The sequence below is a fragment of the Lytechinus variegatus genome, chromosome 19 (assembly GCF_018143015.1).
Source record: "Lytechinus variegatus isolate NC3 chromosome 19, Lvar_3.0, whole genome shotgun sequence".
Lineage (NCBI taxonomy): Eukaryota > Metazoa > Echinodermata > Echinoidea > Temnopleuroida > Toxopneustidae > Lytechinus > Lytechinus variegatus.
This window is the reverse complement of record NC_054758.1, coordinates 4,328,222-4,356,130: the sequence shown is the minus strand read 5'-3', so window position 1 is coordinate 4,356,130 and position 27,909 is coordinate 4,328,222. Positions and strand designations below refer to the sequence as shown.

General features: G+C 37.4%; 1 protein-coding gene across 3 annotated transcripts in view; it reads left to right on the top strand.

The window, feature by feature from the left end:
- The window catches only part of LOC121405737 (BTB/POZ domain-containing protein KCTD20-like), a 35,968-nt gene extending 8,666 nt beyond the window's left edge, over positions 1 to 27,302 (top strand). The window contains exons 1-9 of one of the 3 annotated variants that reach the window (XM_041596687.1): positions 8,227 to 8,409; positions 14,503 to 14,855; positions 17,182 to 17,314; positions 18,974 to 19,076; positions 20,993 to 21,113; positions 22,565 to 22,662; positions 23,711 to 23,921; positions 25,064 to 25,117; positions 25,844 to 27,302. In XM_041596687.1, the coding sequence (XP_041452621.1) occupies positions 8,315 to 8,409; positions 14,503 to 14,855; positions 17,182 to 17,314; positions 18,974 to 19,076; positions 20,993 to 21,113; positions 22,565 to 22,662; positions 23,711 to 23,921; positions 25,064 to 25,117; positions 25,844 to 26,079 (1,404 nt within the window). In that variant the 5' untranslated portion in view covers positions 8,227 to 8,314 and the 3' untranslated portion in view covers positions 26,080 to 27,302. Of the gene's footprint in view, positions 1 to 8,226; positions 8,410 to 14,502; positions 14,856 to 17,181; positions 17,315 to 18,973; positions 19,077 to 20,992; positions 21,114 to 22,564; positions 22,663 to 23,710; positions 23,922 to 25,063; positions 25,118 to 25,843 lie in introns of those variants that run through there. The other 2 variants (XM_041596686.1, XM_041596685.1) reach the window with 2 other exon arrangements.
- The last annotated feature ends 607 nt before the right edge of the window (positions 27,303 to 27,909 follow it).

The following is a 27,909-nucleotide window of genomic DNA, read 5'->3' as shown; positions in this document are numbered from 1 at the left end:
GGCCATGACCATGGGTGGACTTAAAAGATGGACTTAAAAGCCCCACCTTTAATACTAGAAATTGTCTTGCAAGCCTTAAAAATATCAAAATTTAAGGCTTATTGCACATTTTTCCATTCTACTACCTTGTCAAGATGGCACAAGTCAAGGCCATACCTCTTGGATGCTGTATTGATCGGCTTTGATGCCTTGAACAACATCTCCTTGGACTTTTATGAACCCTTCTGAATATTTATATAATATTGACTGGCCTTGAGTGGAACATCAAATATATTGCCAGCAAAAGAATCATATTGGCCCGAGTCTTTAGACGAGGGCAATATGGGTCTTTTAAGGGCAATATATTTGATGTTCCCCGAAAGAACAGCCAGTCAATATTTTTATTATCATCCAAATCAGATATCTAGAGCAAAAATCATGATAATGGGGATATTTCTTTTAAAAATAGAGTTCTATTGTGTCATGTTAATATCGGTCTAGGCTCTGCACTTTACCATTATGACGTACTTGCAAGCGCTCGGATCCAGCGTTGTCTTTATTATGACGTATATTGTTGGTGGGCGGATCCTTATGAAGCGTATCTCTTTATACGCATCCACAAATTCCCGGATGTGAGACCAGGGAAAATACAAAGGTATATTTTGCTTCGTCTCTGCATGCAAAGTAAATACGCGCACTGAGACCGAGGAAAATACAAACAATATACCTACCCTTCCCGATATTCAGAAAATGTAGGGCAATACGGTTTTGTAAATGACCAGCTCAGATGTCTGATACGGGTGATAATTTCCAATATTGTCTTTGCCACCCCTGTTAGACTTTAGGTTGCATGGGTTTCTTAGATTTCAGGGGATTAAAATTTGAGGGCAGGAAATTCCATGCTGGTGATTACCACATTTTATAACATGTACAGGTACATGTGTGTTGTATTATTATTAACATGACATAATTGAAACTTACCCCGGGGGGGGGGGCACTCAAAATTATATTTAAATGGGGATATGTGCCTCACGAAACCCTGAAATGGGGGTCTAAGGAACTGACTGCGAGGGTAAAATACAGGGTCTTGGGAACTAAATATGTAGGAGAAGGCGGGGTAAGTTGAGCATAGGGGCAAGTTGAGCCACCAGCCCCAGGCCAATAATGAATGAGTCAGACATTGTGGTGGTGTCATGTATTGATGACCCATAGCATAACACCTAACCCCACCGTATTGTTTTCAACTTTGAAACAAAAAGTAGTTTTTTAGAGGGAAAAATATGAATTTCATCCAAAAAAGTAAAAAAGAGTTTGAAATAGATAAGTGCTTTATAAACACACACGTCTTTAAATATAATAAAGACATGATAACAACATTATTAGTCCAGGTATGGATCTTCATTCTTGTCATAGTCTTTTATATGATGGATGCATAATAAATGTGTGGATACAAAATTATTGCACTGAGTTCGGACTGGGGTAAGTTGAGCCAAACAGCATGGGGCAAGTTGAGCCATGGTAATTCCTATGGTAATGTATCTTAAAAAACAAACAAACCATAAAAATCGATTGAAATGCTGGCTAAAAGGAGTAAATTTACATGGCTGCTCTTTTCCTTTTAAAGGATGTTAGTATTTATAGAGAATTAGCAAATGAAAAGACTTTAAACAAAAAATTGACATGCTGGTTCTCCCTTCATACATGTTGTACATAAGTTTTTGTGGCTCAACTTACCCCAGAAGGTGGCTCAAACTTACCCCATATATGGGGCAAGTTGAGCCATTTGACATCGTTTTTTTCAAATGTCACGATGATTTTCAGTGTGGGGATAGAAAGTTATATATAGGTGGAAAATATTTCAGAAGAGTTAAATTTCAAGGCAAGGTACTTATTTCGACAAGATTATTAATCATATCAATTCTAACATGCAAAAAGCAAAAACTGTCACAACTTACCCCGCCTTCCCCTACCGGGCGGTGTGAAAAACGGTCTATGGAACGGGATTGCAGTACAGTACATAATTATATGTGTTGTGAGCTAGTGACTGTACATGTAGATATGGGTGCTTAGCGGTGCATGGAGCTGGTAGCGGAGGGAGTTGTGAAGCTGTGCATGCAACTCTGGCATGTGGTGCTCACGCTGGACTATTTCTGCAGTCAAATATATTGCTGTACGCATGCGTAACCAAAAAACGCGTTTAAAGGGGGTGTTTTTTCAGTCTTGGACCCGGGCTGCGTTTAGGGTATAAAAAACACTGTTTTTTTTAAGTGGTTTTGAAAAACTAGTCAATGGTCAAACTTCATTAGGGTATTTGTTTTCAAAACCTTTTATTTTAAAACTAGCCAAATGTGTTTAGGGTATTTTTTTTTCTCCAAGCTTTTTCTGGCGGCAACTTGTTTAACTCTTACTGTGCCAGGTCCAATACCCCTCTAGTGCCAGGGATATTCGAGGAATCCTAAATTGACCGAAACGTAAGCAAAGTCTGATTTTAAAACGGTCATAACTCTTTACCCGTACGTTGTATAACGAAACCTTCTACACATGAAATGATGCATGGTTCATGGACTTTATGATCATGTTATGACCTTTCAAATTTGCGTTTGGAAAAATTTAGAAAAGATGAAATATTTTACACCGTTTTTTTCAATAAGTAAAACCTAGAAAATTATGATTTCATGAACATTTCAAAGAGTAAATAACCCAAGGAATTGTAGAGATACCAAGAAATTAAGAAAATGATATGAAAGTTCAATGTTTACCCTATCAAATGACGTATCTATTGATGTAACTGAACAAACAAAAATGTGAAAAATAATGCTCTTTTGGATGAAATACTATTTTGCTATTCAAGTTATTTCCTCTGAAATACGAGAGGGTTTATACACACACAATTGAAACCATCCTTTTCCAAAAAAGGGCATTGTCGTCGATCAAGTGACCAATCACAGCACAGCTGCGATCCCCACGCAAACACACACAATAATATATTAGAGCCATGTATCTTCACAGTGCAGCCAACCGTACCCTTACATTCGTGTAGTCTTCAAAACAAGACCCTTGTTTATTTAGAATGCGCGGTATTCCGCAACAAAATTATTGGTGCAGAGTAAATTTTATGTCATTTCTATTCTTGCCAATATTGTCGTAATGCAAAACATGCTTTATAAAAATCGTAACCTGGATACGATTTGTGGTGTTCGATGCACTCAACTATATACTGTTTTGGATAATGTAGGCGATTTCTATCCAGTGTCGGCAACAAACATTTGCGACCCACTCAACTATCGTTCTATAGCATGAATCAGTGTAAAGTTTGGTCATATTTTGCCAGGGTCTATTCGTCGTACATACAGGCTTTCATACTGTAACAAAGGCATTGCCAGTCACAAGGAGACAAAATATAGAAAACTAAAGATGATATATTGAAATATAGATAAAGAGGGATCGGACAGATTCAATACTAATACCCCTTTCATAAACCTATGCGGATAATTCAATAAAAATTGCGTTCATAAACTCCGGAAATAATCCGCATTATTTTTACGAGTGCCCGTCCTGAAAAAGGAGGATAATCGTCATGGAAACCGCACACACCCCCTCCGATGCGGTTGCGTTTGAAAAGGGTGACCTTCTGACCGTACCATGGCAATTATCCGCATTATTTGGAAATGCGTTCACAAACTCAAAATCTTGTCCTGATGCTGCTATTATGCGGATAATAGCAGCATCAAAATAATGCGGATAACTCTGGTCCTCTTTCAATTTTACGACCAAATTATGCTGCTATTAGCCGCATAATTGGGTTTATGAAAAGGGGTATAAGCCTATAATTTGTTCTGTATTTGTTCTGTATTTGAAGCCCTATGGGATCACTATTTGATTTAAAATTGTAGCTGAACAGTGAAAGAACGATAAACATAACATGTAGAATTCACTCTGTGGACATTTCATGATGGGGGTGAAATATTCATTATATCTGTTTCGGCATTAAAAAGAATAATGTTCGACCAAAGTAGCCACCTGTCTGATAGCGACTACACGTTATTGTTCATGCCACCAAGTCATGAACAATAGATGCCCAGACTCCCTTTTATGAGGAATGTCTAATCCGCGCTCCCTCCTGACCTATTATCGAGGAAAGTAATTTAGCACAGGATGTTCATAGAAATTGGGCCACGCGCGCGTCTTTTGATTTGACAATTGAATACTTTCAAAGGTTCCGATACGAACAATAGCTTTTCTCTCCGTTGAGATCAAGATTAAAATTCCTCTGTCGCTTTCCCCAACACCTTCCATTGACTTATTGCCATTAAAATGCATAATTTTTATTCAAATATTTGTTTCGACTTTAAGACATTTAGCATCAACAATATGCTTCAAATTTCCTGTAATCTAAATGATGATGATGATAGGGATGATGGTAAAGATGTCATGGATAATGTCGAGAATGATAGCAAGAAATCAAGGGGGAAACAGCACACCTCCACCACCACGACCACTACAAACACTGGCATCGTTACTTCCACTTATCAAAAGCACCAAGAAAAATAGTTTAAAATAATTAAATCAACTTGTAGCTGAAGCCTATTTTGCATATTTAGAAATAAAGGATAAAGATGAAATTTAAGATTGAAGAAATGTATAGGCTATAATCCTTGACAAATCAAACATACAGAAAATTAAAAGATAAAAGAGGGAAAAGAAATAACGAAGCGATGGGGTGTGAAGGTAGAAATTACTAACAATTTGTAGAAAATTAGATCTTTATCATTTGTTGAACCTTTGTTTATTCAAATAAGATGTTTGTAATGGATCATCTATCGGAAAAGTAAGATATTGTTTTCGACAATATCAGAGATTATATTTACTACACCTCTTATTTGTGATATCGATAATTACCCCATCATTGAAACTATCAATGTAGTAAAAATTAATTTTACTTCCCCTTTCCTGAAAAAAAATGAAATGGACATCATTTGCTGTTCAAATTATATATAAGTGACACCACTAAACTTCTTTATAACGTGCATTGTCAATATTTTATTCATGCGGTAGGACTTATGCACAATCAACATACTCGATATGTTAGCACATTTAACATTTTCAATTATCAAATTTGCTTGATATATATTTTTTTTTCATTTCGTAGTAATCCAGTTTATGCTACCAGATTTGCCATATGAGCTCAGCGTGTAGGGATATATATATTTTTTTTATCTTCCTTACACCCATCATTATTTTTAATTTCGCCCTTGCCACATTGACAACATATATTTTGTTGATGATCAAAATAATATTTAGGATTCTTTCCGTTACCGATGCAAATTTGATGTTTATTTTTTCCACCAAACTTGGTTCGTTATTTGGTGTTGTTATCACATTTGCTTGATTCATTTTTTTTTCATTTAGTAGTATATGATATCAGATTTGACATATGAGCTCAGCGTGTAGGGGTATTTACCCATCATCTTTTTGCTGGCAAAAAGGGAGAATCAAAAGAAAGCGGATCATCGGAAGAAATGATACATTGATTAATATGAATTATTTCTCGCTAATAAACAAATGAGGAAGAATGAAAAAAAAACGCATTGCGGAAAATGCATGACATTCACAGAATCTTGTAAATAAAAGATCACACACATCATACTTTTTATTTCGCCCTTGCCGCATTGACAACATATATTTTGTTGATGATCAAAATAATATTAAGGTTTCTTTCCGTAACCGATGCAAATTTGATGTTTATTTTTTCCACCAAACTTAGTTCGTAATTCGGTGTTGTTATCACATTTGCTTCATTCATTTTTTTCATTTAGTAGTATATGATATCAGATTTGACATATGAGCTCAGCGTGTAGGGGTATTTACCCATCATCTTTTTGCTGGCAAAAAGGGAGAATCAAAAGAAAACGGATCATCGGAAGAAATGATACATTGATTAATATGAAGTATTTCTCGCTAATAAACAAATTAGGAAGAATGAAAACAAAAAACGCATTGCGAAAAATGCATGACATTCACAGAATTTTGTAAATAAAAGATCACACACATCATACTTTTTATTTCGCCCTTGCCGCATTGATAACATATATTTTGCTGATGATCAAAATAATATTAAGGTTTCTTTCCGTAACTGCTGCAAATTTGATGTTTTTTTTTCCACCGAACTTTGTACGTAATTGGGTGTTGTTGGATTTAGAAAAACCGGCTTATAACCCTGTATGCGACGTAAAGGAGCAAAGGAGGAACATGAATAATCTTTTTTTGTCGTAGAAGCTTTCAGATTTCAATATGAGAATGTATGCAATTATATTATGTAACTCCCATGTTGATACAAACTGTCAAGTGTGCATGCTTCATTTTTGTAGGCACTATAGCGCCTCTCCATCACACTCTTTCCCCTTCTGCAGATCTGAACCTGACAGTTAAAAACAAAACGTATACTTTCTTTCTTGAGTATTATACTTCTTCCAGCAATAAAACAAATGTCATCATTGAAATAAATATGCACTGGCATAATTGACAAACGTATTTTTTTAGGTGACATCAGATCATGTCGACCAGTTGCATAAATCCGGTTCGACCAAGGTGTAGATATTTTGTAGGTGTACACAAAATTCATATCGCAAAGGTTATATTATATAATAATAATAACAATAATAAATGAATAAATAAACAATGAGTGTGGTGATTGCAGTGCGACGAGAGTGGGAAATGACAGCCTTCTTTACTCGTATATTCATAACGAGAACAATTTTGTGAGGATGCAAAAAACAAAGTATAAAACCTCCCCCCCCCAAAAAAAAAAAATCTCCCCCAAACCGTGCACATTTGCAGGCACAAAAAAGCCTTGACACAAGAATACTACCATACCGGCCTGCAAAAGACCAAAGCGATAGCTCATGAATATTCATGTAACAATAGCGAATGGGCGAGTAGTGCTGGGTGAGGAACATCGTACCGCTCTGTCATTGGTCAATTCCGAGCTGAATGCCTTCGCACACTCGCCTTTGCTCTGCCCATAGAAGTACGTGTATTGCTACACACAACCGTTATATCACACGTTTCTATAGGGGAAATCCTGATTCAGATCGCGGCAATATCCAAAATCAACTCTTCAAAATAATGATGCAAAAATACAATTTTACTCAAAAAATGTGTATGTAAACCACTATTTTTTATATGATAAAATGAATTATGAATTCCTTGCCAGTATAACAACATAAAATACACAGAATATGGTGCGGATTTTCTGGCTGTAAAATTGGTTTAAAAAAAAAAGTTACTTGGGCACAAATAGCTGCCACCGGCAAGAGTGGCCTATGGTCACAAATAGCTGCCAATGGCGCTTAAAGAGTTAAGGGTCAAAATGTGCAAAGCCTGCAATAAACTTGTTTAGGGGTTATTTTGCACACAGAGAAAAACTTGTGTAGGGGTGTTTGGAAATAAGTTGGTCATGCATATGTATGCATTGACCGCCCCCCCCCCCCCGGGACTTGGCTCTGACTCCCTAAATTCAGGAAATCGGTTGATTTTGGTTATGTATTGTAGGCTTCCATGTGCACTTCTTGACACCAGCTACATACATACTGTACATGTTTACTGAATAGCCACCATCCCCCCCCGTGGACTGTGGTCCCCCCTCCCCCTGCAAACTCGATCTACACTGTATACCCCTTTACATGTACATGTACATGTACCTGTACTATGATTCCTTTATACTCTTCTACACATTGTCCTTATGATCCCCGAACTGTTCTATTACTCTTCGATTGCTTATTAAAAAAAATAAATAAGGGTAGATGGCTATTCACAGGTACATGTAAACCTTTTGAAATCTAAGAATTCAAGAATAAAGATTTAAAAAAGTAATGTTTGGTTCTTATTATTTTCTAATGTTTGGTTCTTATTATTTTCTGAGTACTAGTCAATTCAATATGTAGAGTTCATGTAATTCTAAATGCATTTAGTTCCTATACAAAGCAGAGAATTAATAATTTTTTTATTTTCTATATTTTGAACATTTGATATCCTGTGCATGTACTCTATTTATTAGCTCAGAGCTCTGTAAAATACTTTATACATACACATGTACGTGTAGTGAGTGATTTGAAACAGTGGGTTAGTCCTCAGGAGCCCCTTTAATCACTGCACTTCCCCCTACTGTTCCCCTGCCGGTCTGCATGTAAATCTTGCCTAATAAACAGCTTGTTGTTGTGAAAAGCGCTGCTCAAACCTCAGCCAAGTTCTCCTGGCAGTGGTCCCCATACTTCCTGAAAGAACAAGAGCTGTAGGAGTATGACAGTATCTCCTGTAAACCTTGCACTTCCTGCGCATGTACGCTGTGTTTTGTAGTTTTTTAGTCAATGTGGTTGTGGATTACGGTTCATGTTCTTGCCTTTGTGGATGTGCCGAGGACCCTTATACCATGTAAGTTGACGTTTTGCTCTTGAGAGAACTTGGACTTAAATTGACATAATTAACCATTTCAGATTTATTACTGTAAGTAATTTGACAGTTTTTCCTGTAAACCTTACACTTCCTGCGCAAGATTTACATTGCGTTTTGTGAGTTGATGTTACTGTGGTTCATGTTCTTGCCATTGTGGATGTGCCGAGGCTCCCGATGCCATGTAAGTTGACATTCTGCTCTTGAGAGAACTTGGACTTAAATTGATATTGTTAACCATTTCAGATTTATCACTGTAAGTAATTTGACAGTTTTTCCTGTAAACCTTACACTTCCTGCGCAAGATTTACATTGCGTTTTGTGAGTTGATGTTACTGTGGTTCATGTTCGTGCCATTGTGGATGTGCGGAGGTCCCTGATGCCATGTAAGTTGACGTTCTGCTCTTGACAGATCTTGGACTTAAATTGATATTGTTAACCATTTCAGATTTATTACTGTAAGTAATTTGACAGTTTTTCCTGTAAACCTTGCACTTCCTGCGCAAGATTTACATTGCGTTTTGTGAGTTAATGTTACTGTGGTTCATGTTCTTGCCTTTGTGGATGTGCCGAGGTCCCTGTTACCATGTAAGTTGACGTTCTGCTCTTGAGAGAACTTGGACTTAAATTGACATAAGTAGCCATTTCAGATTTATTACTGTAAGTAATTTGACAGTTTTTGTCTCACCTGCGAAGCAAAGTGAGACTATAGGCGCCGCTTTTCCGGCGGCGGCGGCGGCGTCAACATCAAATCTTAACCTGAGGTTAAGTTTTTGAAATGACGTCATAACTTAAAAAGTATATGGACCAGGGGGCCGTTTCATAAAGCTGTTCGTAAGTTAAGAGCGACTTTAAGAACGACTGGTGATCCTTTATTGTGGTAACGGCATATTCCATTAGCGATGGTTACGCGCGTAAAGCCCCAGTCACATATAGACACGGATCCTCACGGATCAACACGGCAATGCCGGCATGATCCGGGGAGGTCCGGGATAGTTTTGCCCCAGATGACTGTAAACACGGCATCAACACGGCAGCTTCACACGGATCTACACGGACCATGCCGGCAGAGCACGTCGTCAACACGGACCAACACGTCAGCAACACGGACCAACCCGTCAGCTACACGGACCAACACGTCAGCAACACGGACCAACACGTCAGCGACAAGGACCAACACGGACCAACACGTCAGCTACACGGACCAACACGTCAGCTACACGGACCAACACGTCAGCAACACGGACCAACACGTCAGCAACACGGACCAACACGTCAGCTACACGGACCAACACGTCAGCTCAAGGACCAACACGGCAGCTATATTGACCAGCACGGCAAATGAAAATCTGTTCATAACAATGAGCTGATATTTATCTAATTATTTATTTATTATCTATTTGTTAATTATTTCTCATCCTTGTCGCAAAATTATCATGTTGTCTTAAAAATATATCAAAACTTCCTTAACCAGTAGAAACGCAGTTTTTTATACAACACAATTTACTGTTTTAACAGTAGTTGTTAAATGTTAAGTACTTTAAATCTTGAACGACAAATGTAATTTCGATTTGATTTGATATCACTTCATTGAAATCACAATAAAGGAAAGATATTTGCAAAGTCTATACAAAACATAATAACAATTAAGATAGGCCCAGGTTATAACGCATATTACTGTCGATGTAGGGCAGTAGTATAAAACTTAATGTACAATTTCGATGTAACAGGTACATAACATATAACATATACATATAAAATATATTTTTCAATGAAATGTGAAATAATAATAACAGACAAAGTAGTGGGTAAATATTAGGGAAAAAAAGAGAAAAAAAAATGTCATACATGCACTAAGTTTACAAATATTAGGTTGGGGCCAATCTCCAAAGCGTAAGAAAATATCCTGAATCATTTAATCATCCACTTGAATAAATTAAGCATGTTTGTGTCAACTGTTTAACAACTACTGAAAAGTTAATAAAGTAAATAGCGCTGTAATGATTTTGATGGGGAAAACAGAACACGGACTGCCAAGGATACTCCAGGCAGCCACACGGACCTACACGGCAGCTACACGGACCTACACGGCAGCTACACGGACCTACACGGCAGCCACACGGACCTACACGGACCATCCCGGATGGCTTTGCCAACCCGGCATTCCACGGATGACGCCGGATGTTTTTGACAGTCAAAAACTGCCGTGTTGGCCTCCCGGACGTTCAAGGACCAACACGGACCACCCCGGACCTCCAAGGATGCCCAAGGCGCCAACACGGATCTCTCCCCGGACCACCCCGGATCAGATCCGGGATGGTCCGGGGTGGTCCGGGGTGGTCCGGGCTCTATATGTGACTGGGGCTTTAGAAAGGATCACCAGTCGTTCTTAAAGTCGCTCTTAACTTAAGAACAGCTTTATGAAACACCCACCTGGTTAATAAAACTTGGCCATAAGGTGAATCAAGTATTACTAAACATCCTATTAGAGTTTTATGTCACATGACCAAGGTCAAAGGTCATTTAGGGTCAATGAACTTAGACCATGTTGGAGGAATCGACATCGAAATCTTAACCTGAGGTTTAGTTTTTGAAATGTCATCATAACTTAGAAAATATATGGACCTAGTTCATGAAACTTGGACATAAGGTTAATCAAGTATCACTGAACATCCTACATGAGGTTCACGTCACATGACCAAGGTCAAAGGTCATTTAGGGTCAATGAACTTTGGCCGAATTGGGGATATCTGTTGATTTCCCATCATAACTTTGAAAGTTTATGGATCTGATTCATGAAACTTGGACATAATAGTAATCAAGCATCACTGAAAATTTTGTGCAAGTTTGAGGTCTCATGATTAAGGTCAAAGGTCATTTAGGGTCAATGAACTTTGACCGAATCGTGGGTATCTGTTGAATTACCATCATAACTTTGAAAGTTTATTGGTCTGGTTCATTAAACTTGGACATTAGAGTAATCAAGTATCACTGAACATCCTGTGCACGTTTCAGGTTACATGACCAAGGTCAAAGGTCAATGAACTTTGGCCGAATTGGGTGTATCTGTTGAATTACCATCATAACTTTGAAAGTTTATGGATCTGATTCATGAAACTTGTACATAATAATCAAGTATCACTGAACATCCTGTTCGAGTTTCAGGTTACATGACCAAGGTTAAAGGTCATGTAAGGTCAATGAACTTTGGCCATGTTGGGGTTTTTTGTTGAATAACCATCATATCTCTGTAAGTTTATTGGTCTAGTTCATAAAAAGTGGATATAAGAGTAACCATGTATCACTGAACATCTTGTGCGAGTTAGTATTCAAAGTCAGCACTGCTGCTATATTGAACCGCGTGATGCAGGTGAGACGGCCAGAGGCATTCCACTTGTTCCTTTAAACCTTGCACTTCCTGCGCAAGATTTTCTTCGCGTTTTGTGAGTTTCTGTGGTCATGTTCTTACCATTGTGGATGTGCCGAGGTCCCCGATGCCATGTAAGTTGACGTTCTGCTCTTGAGAGAACTTGGACTTAAATTGATATTGTTAACCATTTCAGATTTATTACTGTAAGTAATTTGACAGTTTTTCCTGTAAACCTTGCACTTCCTGCGCAGTACACTGTGTTTTGTAAGTTGATGTTACTATGGTACATGTCCTCTCTTTTTTGGATGTGCCTTTATTCCCTGATACTATGTCATTCTGCTCTTGAAAGAACGTTGATTTGTACACTTATTAAAATTTACAATTTAGGGATTGCGAGGATCGTGACAGTTTCTCCTGTGAACCTTGCATTTCCTGTGCATGTACAGGTACATGTACATGCGCACTGTGTTATGTAGATTGTGAGTCATTGTTGTTGTGGTACATGTATGTTCTTGCCTTGTGGATGTTCCTCAAATTGGCCCTGCAAGCTTGGTTGTAATTCTTCTCAGGCGAGAACTTTTGATATCATAATTTTCCGCTTTACTTTTCAGGGTTTCAGATACAGCCAGAAGTCCAGCAGTTTCTGCTGTGCTGTACACTGTAGGCTTCCTGGGGTCCGTTGCAGAAAGAGTTGCATTTAAATGCAAGTCAAAAAATCAATCGCAAGTCCCAAATGCGCGCTGTTGATTGGTTGAAAATCAAGTTGCACATGATTTGTAGAGTTGCGATTGATTGCAACTCTTTCTGCAAAGGGCCCCAGGACATGTGAACATCAGTTGTATCACATGTTTGGATATGCAGTCATGACCTTCATGTTGTTCTGTCTATCTCATGTGTTTGTAGGTGTCAGAGACTCTCATATACTCATACACATGTACATGTACTTCAGTGTTTACAAGTTTACACATTGTGATTTGAAGGATATTGTTTACGAAAGGGGCTGTCACAATTGCTTGCGCAACCGTTTGCGACCACTTTGTCACAATAGATGTTGCACAGAATTGCAACTGTTGCAAGCAGTCGCACCACCAATTGTGAAAGGGGCTTAACATGGCATACTTTTTTGTAGGCTTATATTTACCTTATTACATTTTAAAGGCCATGCCTTTTGACTAACATGTAAATGTGATTGTGCAGTACATTCAATTTGGTTACATTGTAGAATTTACTGGGTATGTCCCAGTTGTTACTGACTTACTTGCAGGTTGCAAATTTTATGCTACAGTGTGCATTATTAATTTTCATTGATTCTATGCTTTTAGCAGTACAGTTCAACAAGTAAATGAATTTGTCTTGGGCGATAAAATGCCTTATACTTCAACACTGTAATTTTACAGTTTATTTGCATTCATTTGTAAGGTAACTTCGGCCACAACTGTTTTGTGCAGGTGAGTGGTTGAGATTCATAGCCTTAAAACTTAAAAATACACATAAATTCCACTCTTTTATCATCACTCACTGGTCTGACTAGCTTCCTACATATACATGTATGGGGGCTGGTGCCCTTACTTGCTAGAGCTCCTGTGAGTACTGAGCTGACCGGGCTTGCCCCTTAAATTGGGCACCAGGCTCCACCAGGATGTAGCTGGGAATTCTAGATGATGCAAGACTGTACTTGTAGACTAGTGTATTAAGATATCTTTGTCGACTTCATTTACATCTACATGTAGGGGAAGGCGGGGTAAGTTGAGCGTAGGGGCAAGTTGAGCCACCAGCCCCAGGCCAATAATGAATGAGTCAGACATTACGGTGGTGTCATGTATTGATGACCCATAGCATAACCCCTAACCCCACCACATTGTTTTCAACTTTGAAACAAAAAGTAGTTTTTTAGAGGGAAAAATATGAATTTCAGCCAAAAAAGTAAAAAAGAGTGTGAAATAGATAAGTGCTTTATAAACACACACGTCTTTAAATATAATAAAAACATGATAACAACATTATTAGTCCAGGTATGGATCTTCATTCTTGTCATAGTCTTTTATATGATGGATGCATAATAAATGTGTGGATACAAAATTATCGCACTAAGTTCGGACTGGGGTAAGTTGAGCCAGACAGCATGGGGCAAGTTGAGCCATGGTAATTCCTATGGTATCTTAAAAAACAAACAAACCATAAAAATCGATTGAAATGCTGGCTGAAAGGAGCAAATTTACATGACTGCTCTTTTCCTTTTAAAGGATGTTAGTATTTAAAGAGAATTAGCAAGTGAAATAACTTTAAACAAAAATTGACATGCTGGTTCTCCCTCATACATTTTGTACATAGTTTTTGTGGCTCAACTTACCCCAGAAGGTGGCTCAAACTTACCCCATATATGGGGCAAGTTGGGCCATTTGACATCGTTTTTTTCAAAGGTCACAATGACTTTCAGTGTGGGGATAGAAAGTTATATATAGGTGGAAAATATTTCAGAAGAATTAAATTTCAAGGCAAGGTACTTATTTCGACAAGATTATTAATCATATCAATTCTAACATGCGAAAAGCAAAAACTGTCACAACTTACCCCGCCTTCCCCTATATGAGAGTGTACATGTATATTGTATTTAAAATGATCCATTATTTTCTTGGTATTACCTGTAGACAATCTATATGTACATGGAAAAGGTGAAATTCATTATTATTTTTTTTCACTTTCAGGAGCTCCTATCCGCAAGTAGGACTTTCTTCGTCTATGATGACAAGTGACACCCAGTCGTCAACCACAAGAGCTCAACCTATCGAAGTCCGTTCCAACCGCGACGACTCGCCAACACACTCGTGCCTCAAATCGCCTTCCTCCTCTTTCAATGCTGCTCGTATGATGACGTCAGCGCCGCCGCCTCAATCGTCGACCCCCTGCTCCTCCGTCGTGTACGCAGCTGCCCCGGCTTCCTCGGCAGCCAACGAATCGCGGAGAGGCCCGCCTTCCGACCTTGCCTCGACGACCATCACGATCACCACCATGAGCAACTGTACGAATCCCAGGAATCGTCGATCTGCATGTGAGCACGGTATAGGTCATTTCATGAATTACCATGAATGCGTCATACTAATACGCAGAGTAAACCTGCTCGGAATTACCGCTTCTGGCCACCGCACACCTTACGATTGGTCTGCGACCCTATTTTGGAATATAAATTTAATGCAAATATTGTGACTTGGAATATCTTAACTTGTAAAGTTCCAAATCATGAGAGGAAATTCTGAAGAATAATTTTTATGTTCAAATCTAAGGCCATGACACCATTGTATGATTTGAAACCAGTTTTACCTTTACTCCAAAATACAGGCTTGCAACAATCCAAAATAACTATATTAGCATTCTTACAGTTACATTTGAACCTCAAATTAAAACATTCTTGTCATTCACATAATTTTCAGAAAATAAGCAAATTGAGACTTGTTCCAAAATTGGATCGCGGACCAGTCGTAAGGTGTGCAGAGGCCTTTAGGGGTATGGTAAGATCCTTTATGTCTGCGCAGTCCCCCTTGTCTGTGCATACACGTATCTGCGCGATTCTAGTAAAAGAAGATACGCAACGACCACAAACTGTACACATGCAATATATAGAAAGGTATTCATTATAAAAAAATCTGACTCAAAATGGTGGAAAAATAATGAATTTTGGGCATTTCTTGTGATGGCCTCAAAATGCAGCCTCATCAAAATCCCTGAATCGTGTGTAAAGTGAAGTGAATGGGTGCGCAGACATGGGGCACCATTTTTTTAATCTGAAAATGACTGGCCAAGGTTTTTTCAAATTATATATTTCTTTCAAATTTCTATGAGATTAGTAAGAAATATCATCTGAAAATTTTGAGATTAGGGAAAATTCATTATTATTCTTAAGTTGAATTGTTAGGTGCACAGACATGAGGCCCCCCCTTCATAATATGAAAATGGACTTCATGGGGCTGGTGCTCTTCTATATGTATCTCTTCAGAATGTGGAGAGATTCAAAACAATAGTTCCTTCTTCTCTCAGTCATAGCATTTCATTTTTACATGTACATTTCCATGAGGAATGTGCTTGAAACGTTGAATGAAAAATCCCTTAACAAAACTCTCCTTTTGATATGTTTATTGAAATTGATAATGAATGTTTAACAGAAAATGGCTAAACAGTTTTGCCTGTTGGTAAGCGGTCATTGTTGGGGGAAAGAAAGGATGGGCTTTGGTGTGCCATAAACCCTTTCATGACATGGAGTTATTTGAAGCATTAGTTGACCTTCTAAATCCCTCTGCAAATTAGCAACACTTCGGTTTTTTTTCTGCTGAGTTTTCTGTGACGTATGTAGCCGAAATAGATATAAATTGACAAGATTACATGTACATGCATGTAGTACCTAGTTCAACAATTGCAAATTTACAGATCTCACATAAAAGTATCTTTAGAAGTATTTTAAAAATTCTATTGCAAAATTTTAGTCATTATTTTCCTTTATGACTCAAGATCAAGATACCATTGGGCACAGTTTGTTCAGGAAATTGTGTAAACCGTACAGGATGGACAATTTCGTGCTATGATTTCTTTTTTTTTGCCCAACCGCAATGTGTCTGACCCCCCTCTCACATTGAGTTGTGCTCATTTGCAGTACTTACCATTTAACAAGTTTGTGCTGGTTTGCAATTTAGCATGTTTGCATGAGGTTGTCAAATTGCTCTTTATCCATTTATTTATTGATCGTTTATAGTAAGCTTGAAGCCGTGGTTAAAAAGTGTTTGATTCACTTCCATTGCACTTGCTCTTGCCAGGGTCCCGTAACACAAAAGTTAGTGATTGATCGTATGCTTGATTTCTATGGTTGATTGTACATTGTAGTGTATGGAATCAATCGTAGAAAAATGTTCTACAATCATTGCTAAGTTTTGTGTTACAGGCCCCAGATTTGAATATTTATACATGTGATGGATAACGTTGTGATGACCTGTAGTGCAAAAAAATAAAATTAAATAGACAAATGCAAAAATATGAAGAAACTTACGGCATGAACATCTTAGAAAGTTCAATTTAGTGGTGGTTTTCACTTGAATGTGTTTGATTCATGTAATTATGATATTTTTATCTTTTCACCTCATATGTTCATTCTCTATTTCTCCTCTCCTCTCTTTTACTTTCTCTCCCTATCTTTCTTTTTTTTTTCTCTACCCACTCTCTTTCTCTCTCTTCACCTGTTTCCTTCCTGCCTCCCTCTTTCTTGCTCTCTTTCTCATTCTCTCTCTATGTTACACATAAACTTCTCTACCTCTATCTCTCCCTCTCCATCACATTCTATATATATCACATTCTTGATTTCTTCTCTAACAATCTCTCTTTCTCTTTCTGTCTCATCTCAGGTATGGCTAGAAACTATGTAGGTGTGGCCGGCCAGTTCAAGTTAGCAGATCGTGTAACCCTGATCGTAGAGAACACTAGATTTGTAGTAGACCCCTCGCTCTTCATTGCTCATCCAAATACCATGTTAGGAAGGTAAGGATTCGCTGTAGTGATAATCGTTCAATTTATAATAATAATTATACTTGCTTATATAGCGCATAATACTTACTTTGTCAGAAGTCTCTAAGCGCTCTACAGTATATGCAGCATAATTACCCTTGCTTTAGCAGTGCAGCTGTTACGCGCGCTGCGTTTCACAGAATAAATTCCTGCCAGGTACCCATTTACCTCACCTGGGTTGAGTGCAGCACATTGTGGATCAATTTCTTGCTGAAGGAAATTACGCCATGGCTGGGATTCGAACCCACGACCTTCTGGTTCAGAGTCCGTAGACTAATCCACTGGGCCACAATGCTCCACTTATGTACTGTAGCGCTTTAATACATTGTGTTTTTAAGCGCTTTATATATATGTATATATATATATATACATGTACATGTATATCTCCACTCCCTAGGGAGCATTCTAATAAGAGTTCCAAGACTCAGTTACTCGGCATACCTCAAAGTTCTTAGATTAGTATTTTGTGAAAAAGCTTTGATTTACCAGCGAGATATTTTTCAGCCAATCCTGCTTTTATAAGCCAGTTCATACATGTAGTTTCTTTCTGCGCATGATCATAGGAAGGTCATTTGTACGTAAATGACATGGTGGTTTAAAATCTAATGAGATAAGCACCAACTTTGATGTCTTGATTATTCATATATTCTTTTGAATTGTGTTTTTCATTTACATCCAAAAACAAACAATGCGTCCACGAACGACTGGTATTTCACAGTTTGCCAAGTACATTTTGCAACATGCTATGATATGCATTCAAAGTAGGAATGCAACAAATACCTTTTTAAAGTGTTCATTGGTTTGCTATTCAAGTCATATGGTCTGTTCAATTTCTTCATCCTCCTATGTAAGGCATGCTTACGTAATATCTTGCTTTGAAATCTGCCTATCATAGTGAAACAAATGAAAGGTCATTTGACCAAAATTGTCCATGAAGTAACTACGAACTGGTCTCTTTGCATCATGCAACTTGCCAGACCAAGTGGGTTTTCTTCAACCATTTACCCCCCCTCTCCCCCCCCAAAAAGAAGAAAATGTCACATATCATTTGTAAAGTTGCTTGTAACCTACGATAGCTTTATGAAACACCCACCAGGGAAAATGAGATATTACTTCACTATAAGGGCAAGGGTGGGGCATTGCATTACGTCTGCTGATCACTAAACCTCATTCTACCCTGAGTGATTTACATCTTAAGGCATGGTCACACGGCCCGAGCGTTGTTGGAGCGGTCATGGAGCGGTAGGGAGAGAGGGTCGAATTTCGCTCACAAAATTGGGGAAAAAAAAACCAATCAAAATCGAAAATGGTGAACAGTAGCGAGCGGTGATTGTTTCTCTCCGCTCCACGACCGCTCCAACAACGCTCGGGTGGTGTGACCAGGCCTTAAAGAGTGTCAAATTCCCCTTGAAAAAATGAAAGAAATGTATAACATTTCATAAATATTTAGCAAACTAATCAAAGCCTTCCTTATTTTGCCAATATATAAGTACAATGAATATTTGGGAGTGTGGAATTGAACTACTGTTACTGTATACAATTGCAGACAAAACACTCCCATGATTTTATGTGATATAACATTTTGTAGTTCTATCAGCTTGTAATGCCATTATTTCTCCTTCAAATTCACAGAATGTTTAGCAATGGTGTGGACCATACTATGACAAGACCTAATGACAAAGGAGAGTATGAAGTAGCCCACGGGATATCAGCTGAAATCTTCTCATCCATTTTAGTAAGCAAGCAAACTTTTTGCCTCTTCAATACAGTTTGTGAATTATAAGTTAAAGTTTCAACAAATATTACTTTAATGATTGCTGACAATTTTTTTTATTTTGTGTCCTAATCTGAAAAATTAAATATAAAAAGGAGAATTAGAAGTAACCCAAATCATCTGAAATCTTCACATCCATTTTAGTAAGCAAGCAAACTTTTTGCCTCTTCAATACAGTTTGTGAATTATAAGTTAAAGTTTCAACAAATATTACTTTAATGATTGCTGACAATTTTTTTTATTTTGTGTCCTAATCTGAAAAATTAAATATAAAAAGGTGAATTAGAAGTAACCCAAATCAGCTGAAATCTTCTCATCCATTTTAGTAAGCAAGCAAACTTTTTGCCTCTTCAATACAGTTTGTGAATTATAAGTTAAGGTTTCAACAACTATTACTTGAAGCCTGTGTATAGCTTTTGTAAAGGGTCAATAATGTGATTGATAATCAAATATCATCCAATATGACAGTCTTACTGAAGCGTAGAGACCGTTAGATATTTTTCCAACTGCACTTCTCTGAGAAAATTTTAAATATTCAAATCTTGGACATATAGCGCCCTCTCTCGGCGATGCTTGTTTTAAATTTAAAAAATGGGCATTCAAGCACTTATTTTATAAATTTAGTGTTTAGATATCCAAAAGTTACAGACAAAGAACATATCTTGAAAGTTTCAGCCCATTCCATGATTTGGAATAGGATTAAATTGAAAGACAAAAACACACAGATATTTTGATTTGATCGGGTGACCCGATCAAGTTAAATTTCCATGTAAAATCGCAAAATTTATCCTGTAAAACACATTTTCATTTCATATCCTCCACATCATAACTGTTATAGGGCATATCCATTCATAATAGCTAGCAATGAATTGGAATAGTGATAGGTGCATTTTGTGGATTTACCAAAACTATACACAAGCTTTAATGAATGCAGACAATTTTTTTTTTTATTTTGTGTCCTAATCTGAAAAATTGAATATAAAAAGGAGAATTAGAAGTAACCCAAATCAGCTGAAATCTTCACATCCATTCTAGTAAAGGCAGCAAAACATACGTTTTGCCTTTTCAATACAGTTTGTGAATTATAATGTAGGTTTAGCTTTCAACAACTGTTACTTAACGATTGCTGAGAAAAAATTCCTCATTTTGTGTCCTAATGTGGAATATTGAAGAGACAAAAAGGAGATTTGGAAGTATTTGAAGTATCAGCTGAAATCTCATCCATCCTACATGTAGTAAGCCAGTCAAAACAAACTCTTTTGTCTTTTCAATTGCGTTTGGGAATTAAAAGTTTCGGTTTCAACACCTATTACGAAATGATTTTTGACAAAAGTTCCTGATTTCTAGTCTTAATCTGAAAAATAAATAGATAAAGGAGAATATAAAGTAGCCTATGTAGTATCAGCCGAAATTTTATCATCCATTTCATTAAGCCAGCCAAACTCTTTGTCTTTTCAATTAAGTTTGAGGGCAAAAATAAGTTTATTTTTGTTGAGTGTATAATGGCATATACAGGGGTTACACTTATATGCCCCCAAGCAAGATCCAATGTTAAGATTATATTTTTCGGTACATGAATGCAAGCAAACAGACATTTAGCTTCCAATGGCTTTCAAATACATACTTTTCATGAAGAAAACTATCTACATTGCTATTATATAACTTATTTGAAATTGATACCCTATGGTATGATAATAGATGTGAAATTGTTATAACACGAAAAGAATCATAATTTTGTTCTCTCCTTTTCAAGGAGTTTTGCACAGTTGGTTTTATTCATTGTCCACCCATCATATTTGTTCAGGATAGAGACCTCAGAATATGTGTGACGTTATGAAACTAAATATCATGACTGATTTTCTTCCCTTTTTAAAAAGGATTTCTACAAAGTTGGTTGTATTCGTTGTCCACCCAGCGTGTCTATACAAGATCTCAGAGAGGCGTGTGATTACCTACTTATACCCTTCACAGAAGAAACCATCAAGTGCAAAAATTTAAGTAAGTAATGCTCCAGTCACATTTCCCCTACGCAGAGCTGCCAAGTAGTACTTATTTTCCGTATTTAGTACTGAAAAGAGAAGAATACTGATGGTTTCATGCAAAATACTGATTTCTAAAGTTCAGTTTTATGTGTTGTCCTATGGCATTTCTTTGAAAATACTGATTTCCTCACCAAAATACTGATATTCAGCTTTTAAAATACTGAAATGTACTTGTTCAGGTTGGCAGCTCTGCCTACGGCGTCCGTACATCAGGGTCGAAAACGGCAGTTTTATTCATTTGTATTCATGCCACCTATATGTAGCTGGTACAAAACAAATGATAAAATAAGTTTTTTTCTACTCGCTGTATGGCTGCCGTAGAGCACGTTACTGAGGTATTTTCAGTTTTAAATTACTAATTGTATGTTAGATGTTGTTTGAAGGTTTGCATGGTGGCATGTACAATTGCTCATGTGGTTTACGGTACACCATGTGGAGTGTTATAGAAACAGTGGATAGAAGAAGAGAAGAAGAACAAGTGTCCGTCTCCTGAAGACGGACAGTCAACCTGTCTGAAACGTCTAGTCTCTCTACTACTCATCATCTCTACTCGCCTACTCAAGCCAGCATCTCCTCATCAGCTCTACTTCTCAAGCTGTTCTCATCAATTCCTTCTGGTTTACAGTCCTTTTCAGGACTACTTTCAAGAAAGAATACTCTACTCTCAAATCTCCACTTTCTCGCCTATCCATTTCTTCTCTTCTATCCACTGTTTCTATAACACTCCACATGGTGTACTGTAAACCACATCAGCGATAATTGAATGTTGTAGGCTGGGAAGTTTGAATTATGCAGAGTTCCCAGCCCATCAGGGAAAATTATTTTACTTTTTTCCAGTCAGGGAAAAAAAATCAGGGAATTTGATAAAAAATAACTCAAGTCAGGAGAAATGCCTCATATGAGGGAAAATCAGGGAATTTTGATTAGCCCAAAAATAAAAAGCACGGTAGTCAGTCAGTCTCTGTTCAATTTTGTTGCATATCATAACAACATCCATTGAATGACTGGTTATGGTGGTACTAATTAGTTTTATACTATTGTTTTATACTATTGTTTTATATGTAATTCACTGCAACAGCTTATAAAACATGTGAATGGGTTTGAATAATTATCAGAATTTTTAAACGTCATTTGGGAAAAATCAGGAAATTTTGTTTCCGTAAAAAGCAGTTAACCCTGAAAAGAGATAAATAGTTTTCCAAAAACAAATATGTTGGAGGAGAAACAAAAAAACCGTACATGAAACTGATGAGTCATTGTTTTTATGGTCTGATGCACATGCTCCCCATCATTATGCCCTCCGCTGTGACGTCATCTGAAACTACTCTATTGAAAGAGAAACTAATAACAACAATTGGATGCAGGATTATATTGATAAGGAAAACAAATCCTTTTCTTGTTTCATAGGATGCCTACTACATGAGATTTCAAACGACGGTGCTAGGCAAGAATTTGAGAAGCATTTAGAAGCAGCGTTGCTACCAGAGATGGTCAACTGTGCACAGGTATGTAGCAAGTAGGGCTGCCTGATATAGCGCCGTAGTCCTATTGTACCACCTTGTGTCAAGGTATTGTAAAATGTGCGAGTCCTGGTTACGAAAGTGACCGAGAGATTGAAGAGCGCCATCGTAGTTAAAGGTATTGTTTAACTTTGTGAGCAGCCGATTTAAAAAATTCTCAAACCAAGATGAAACATGTGTACAAGTGCATGTATTAGAACTAATAAACCCTGAAAACAACCATTATTGAGAATGAAAAGCTAAAACTACAAGGCAAACCCCGATTTTGTAAATAGGCGTCTTATAGACACCTGAATAGTACACATGAGTGTATGGGATGAAATTAAGATGATGTTTCCGGTCACTTTATATTTCAGTTTTTGAAGCACTAAATAATTATTTTCGAACGCAATTTTTTCTGGGCTTCATTTTTGTAACATATCACAGACACAGGTGACAAGTGTGACCTTCTAGCTCAGATTTTTTAAAAGTCAAACCAATGTTAACCAATCACTTTAACTTCTACTCCAACTGGAAATGGCTGCCCCTTGAGGCCCCATGTTGACAATTTTAATTAAAACATAAAATAAATTGCATGATCCTAGTACTTTTGATTTCTTTACTGTCGTGGTGGCAGCGGTGGGATACAACACTTGAATACATCTTATTGGATGAAAAGCAAGGCTGACTTCGTAATAAAAGCATATAGAGATAAACAAAAGTAGTTGTATTATACACTGAATTCACAAGAAAGTCTATGTAACCAAGAATATATCATGGTGGATTCAGATTTGCTACATTTATACATTTACTGATCTTATTACATAATTATGGTTATTATTATTATTATTACTATTATTATTATTATAACTAGTAGTAGTAGTAGTATTAGTAGTAGTAGAAGTATTATTATTATTATTAGTAGTAGTAGTAGTAGTAGTAGTATTATTTCAATTATTATTATTATTATTCTTATCATTATTCTTATCAATATAATTACTATTATTATTATTATTACCATCACAAAATGTCTTGTTTATTTGCATTTACACAGAAAGGAGAAAGAGAGTGTCATATTGTCATCTTGCTAGAGGATGACGTAGTGGAATGGGATCCTGACTACCCTCCGGCAATGGGAGAGGAGAACTGCCAAGTCATCTACAGCACCTCCCTCTATAGGTTCTTCAAGTACATCGAGAATAGGGATGTGGCCAAGTCAGTGCTGAAAGACAGGGGTCTGAAGAAAATTAGACTAGGCATAGAAGGTAAGTTTTTTTTTAGTGGGATAATGGAGTCCCGTTTTACAAAGAGATCCAATCAATCGTAACTCTATGGAAATCCATCAGTGTCATATTTTTTTCCACAGGAAATTTGCACAATGTTGTTTGTAAACTAAGAGAAGCACAGCAAATTAAAAAAAAAACATTGATTGCATGAATATACATCATAGTAAGAAAATATTTTCAACAAACATGTATTTTAGATGTTGGTGTTGCTGGCCGTCCATATTTGCGAATGATCAGATCAGTCACAGCTCTTTGTAAGACAGGGCCCTGAATAATCATCATTTCCGTCAATGCTGAAAAAATAGCACTAGATTGGTTATAGAGAGAACATTTTTGAACAATTTGGGGATTCATGAGGACCATGAAGACCATTGAAAGATCCATCAGGAATTGTGAAAGACCTCAGAGATGTTTGAAAGTTGATTGAAAGACCTTTGAAAGATCAAGCAAGTTTCGTGACCTTACAGCAGTCTTTCAGAGGTCTTGCTCTCTGTGGAATGGTTTTTTTTTTACGAATCCTACTCTTCATCTTCCAAAGTAGCCTCCCACATTTTCATGGGTATAAACCATGACTATACATTTACATGTAATTCAGATATTTTTTGTCAATTTTTACCCCTTGGTATGAGATAGATGATTGGTTTATTGATAAAAAACATTGTGACAAAGCCGAATTGCGATGAGTTAAAGAGGTACAGAGGCATGACATAAACATAAAAAAGGAAATTGAAATATTAGTTTGAAAATACATAGCATACATTATAATCATATATTCATAATTTCATACAAAGGGAATACATTTTGAACACAATTTAGAAGTATATATCATACAAGTTCAGTTGAAAAAAATATATATCATATGAAATCAGAGAAGGATAACAAAGAATATGCTTGTAGATGGAGGAGAAAACTAGATGAAGAAGGAAAGGAGGGGAGAAGATAATGAAGTTAAGGAGAGGAGAAATAAGGGAAAAGGTGAAAAGGATACACAAGAAAAAGGAAGGATGGAAAATGAATCACACAGACTGAAAGGTTTATGATTTTATGCAAACATGAAAGACTGATCCAAAGTTAATAGTTCACTCTTGTTTTCTTGCTTTTTTTGTTATTGCTTTCATCAGGTTATCCAACCTACAAAGAGAAGATCAAACAGAGACCAGGAGGAAAACCAGAAGGTAAGTATATATATATATATGTATTCAGAGTTTAGTCAAGTAAAACTATTCAATAAAACGGAGAGAGACGGTCCAAAGACTAATATCCGTCTTTTACAAAGTGCTTGTACAAATTGTGTCTTACAAATATAAATCGCACAAGAATAAGTCATACCTTAAAACAATCAATTGATAATTATGGAATACCTTTTAATATTGACATATTGACATGGAGTGTCATGGTCCAGTGGATTTGTCTCTGGACTTTGAAACAGAGCGCTGTGGGTTCAAATCCCATCCATGGTGTAGTTTCCTTCAGCAAGGAATTCATCCACAGTATGCTGCACTCGACCCAGGTGAGGTAAATGGGTACCGGCAGGAAGTAATTCCTCAAAGAGCTGTGTGCACCTGAATAGGTAGCCTAGCTTAGCCGGGGTGATAATAATAGCAGGGCCCGCTAGGAGAACAGTTTTCGGAACTGAAGTGGCTACCCTGGGTAAATGTACCGTTATTAGTATTATTATTTACATGTACAGCAGTATTTAGAACCAGGAAAAATATATTAATTTTTTTTGGTGTGAATGGCTGTGAATTTTATATGTTTCTTATCAAATTTTGACAACAAAACTTTGCATTCAAATGCTTGTTTATTAACAGTAAGATATTGGTGTGACCGATACATTTCAACCATCTTATTGGCCTCTGCATTTATGCACTCATACATTTACATTGCTTCTATATTGGCAGTGATCTACAACTATGTCCAGAGGCCTTTCCTGCGAATGTCTTGGGAGAAGGAGGAGCACAAGAGCAGGCACGTTGACTTCCAGTGCGTCCGCAGCCGATCCATCCCCAACCTTGCCACCCTCGCCGGTGTCGACGCTGCTCCGGTCAACCCAGACCTCGCGGTGGCGCCGCCAGAGGGCGCCGCAATGCTGCTCCAGCACCATATTCCGGATCCAGACCCCGAGCAAGACGCATAACGGGGGTCAAGGGTCGACTAGGATCCATCGGAAAGTCAGACGGAGATCGGCCTCCTGTCAGCGCTGCAAGCAAATGCTCTAAGGATCGTTCTTGGTTTTGATTCCGCACCGTTATCGGAGGAGAAAACTTGATGTCTTTAAACTTGCATGTCACGCGTGCCGCATGCATGGATTTCATATCATCGTAAACCACTTCAGCATGTCGAAGGGAACAGCGTAGGACCGGATCACAAGCACCGGGATGCATCTCATCCCCGAACCACCACCCATCTGCTACAAACTTTGCAGTGACATGCGCTTATTAACGTCTTTCAGTGGCAGGCGACGGTGATGGAGATAACACTATAACCCACAAGAGCAACTCGTATTGAAATATTACCAAATGTTTTTGCTACTTTAAAGGAAATGGGTTGAGGTGACTGTTGGTGTTTTGTCTGTTTTTGTACAGGCGGATTGGTTGTTATTATTCATATTAAGTGCCAGGGGAATGTTAATTCTACCATTTATTGTGTCATGTTGTGAATCTAACAAAAATGCACAAAATAGCCAATCTTATGCTTTGTTAATTGAATTAGGTGGAGTGATTTAGAAACTATATATCGATTTTGAGGTATTGATTGAAATATAGAGGAAACTCTGTGGCGAGGGGTGGCTGTTTTACTTACTTTCTTGCATTGAATATGATAAATGTTTGATCTACTGTGCCATAGTAAGGATAGTAATGATAGTTTCAATGACAGTAACTATTAGGATAGTAATATAATAATATGTTGTATGAGTAGCCTCATGTCTCATGAGGGGGGATGGTATATCTGTTAAGGGTAATGCTTGAGATTCTGGCAATGCGAGTCCGTATGAATTATCACCAACTACTCTTGAGCTAATTATTTATATTTTAATTATATCAGATGATATTATCTTTCCTTGATCAATCTTTATTCAGCTAGGTGCATGCCTGCAGTAGTATGGGGTTAACAAATGTCCGGGGTTGTGAGAAAAGTTTGCAGTATAGCAAGTATTAAGGTTGCATGTCAGGATTTACTATGCCAATTGATCCATTAATCTAAAGCAGCTCATGAATAATACATGTATGCTTCGCCCTCTGTGCCAATATCCATAAGGCCTCACTGACAGCACTCATTCTCTCACAGTCATTTGCTAGTCTACAGGCACAGACCCTGATTGAAACTTTAACAAGTGGGTCTCTATGCAAAGACTAGCACATACACTGATTGAAACTTAGATCAACAAGTGTGTCTCCACGTAAAGACTAGCACATCCAAAACTTGCTATTTCAATTGAGTACAGAAGGCATTTTAGGTTGGCATATTCAGACCCTTAACTTAAGTGAAGGGTTCGCACAGCAGACTAGTCTTATGCTATCTCACACTGACTCTTCTCGACTCTCTCGCTGCTTGGTATGGGCAAAAGGTTGAGCCACAAGATCCTGTGTGAGAGACAATTTTGCATTTGTTCACTCCACAAGATCTGTATGTGTTGCATCCACAAGATCCTGTGTGAAAAATAATTTTGCATTTCTTCGTTCCACAAGATCCTGTGTGAACAATTATTTTGCATTCGTTGGCTGACTTTTGTGGATAGAATCACATTTCTTTGCTGAATTTATAATGTTTCTTGCAGACAAAAAAAAACATATGTACAGTATAGATTATGCATTAGTATAGATATTGCGACCTGCCAATTGTAGATTTGATGCTAAGCTTCAATAGCACTCACAATCTGTTACATTCAAATGGGAACGTTTAATGTTGGGATTACAAATGCAGAAATCATTTTTTGTCTCACCTGCGAAGCAAAGTGAGACTATAG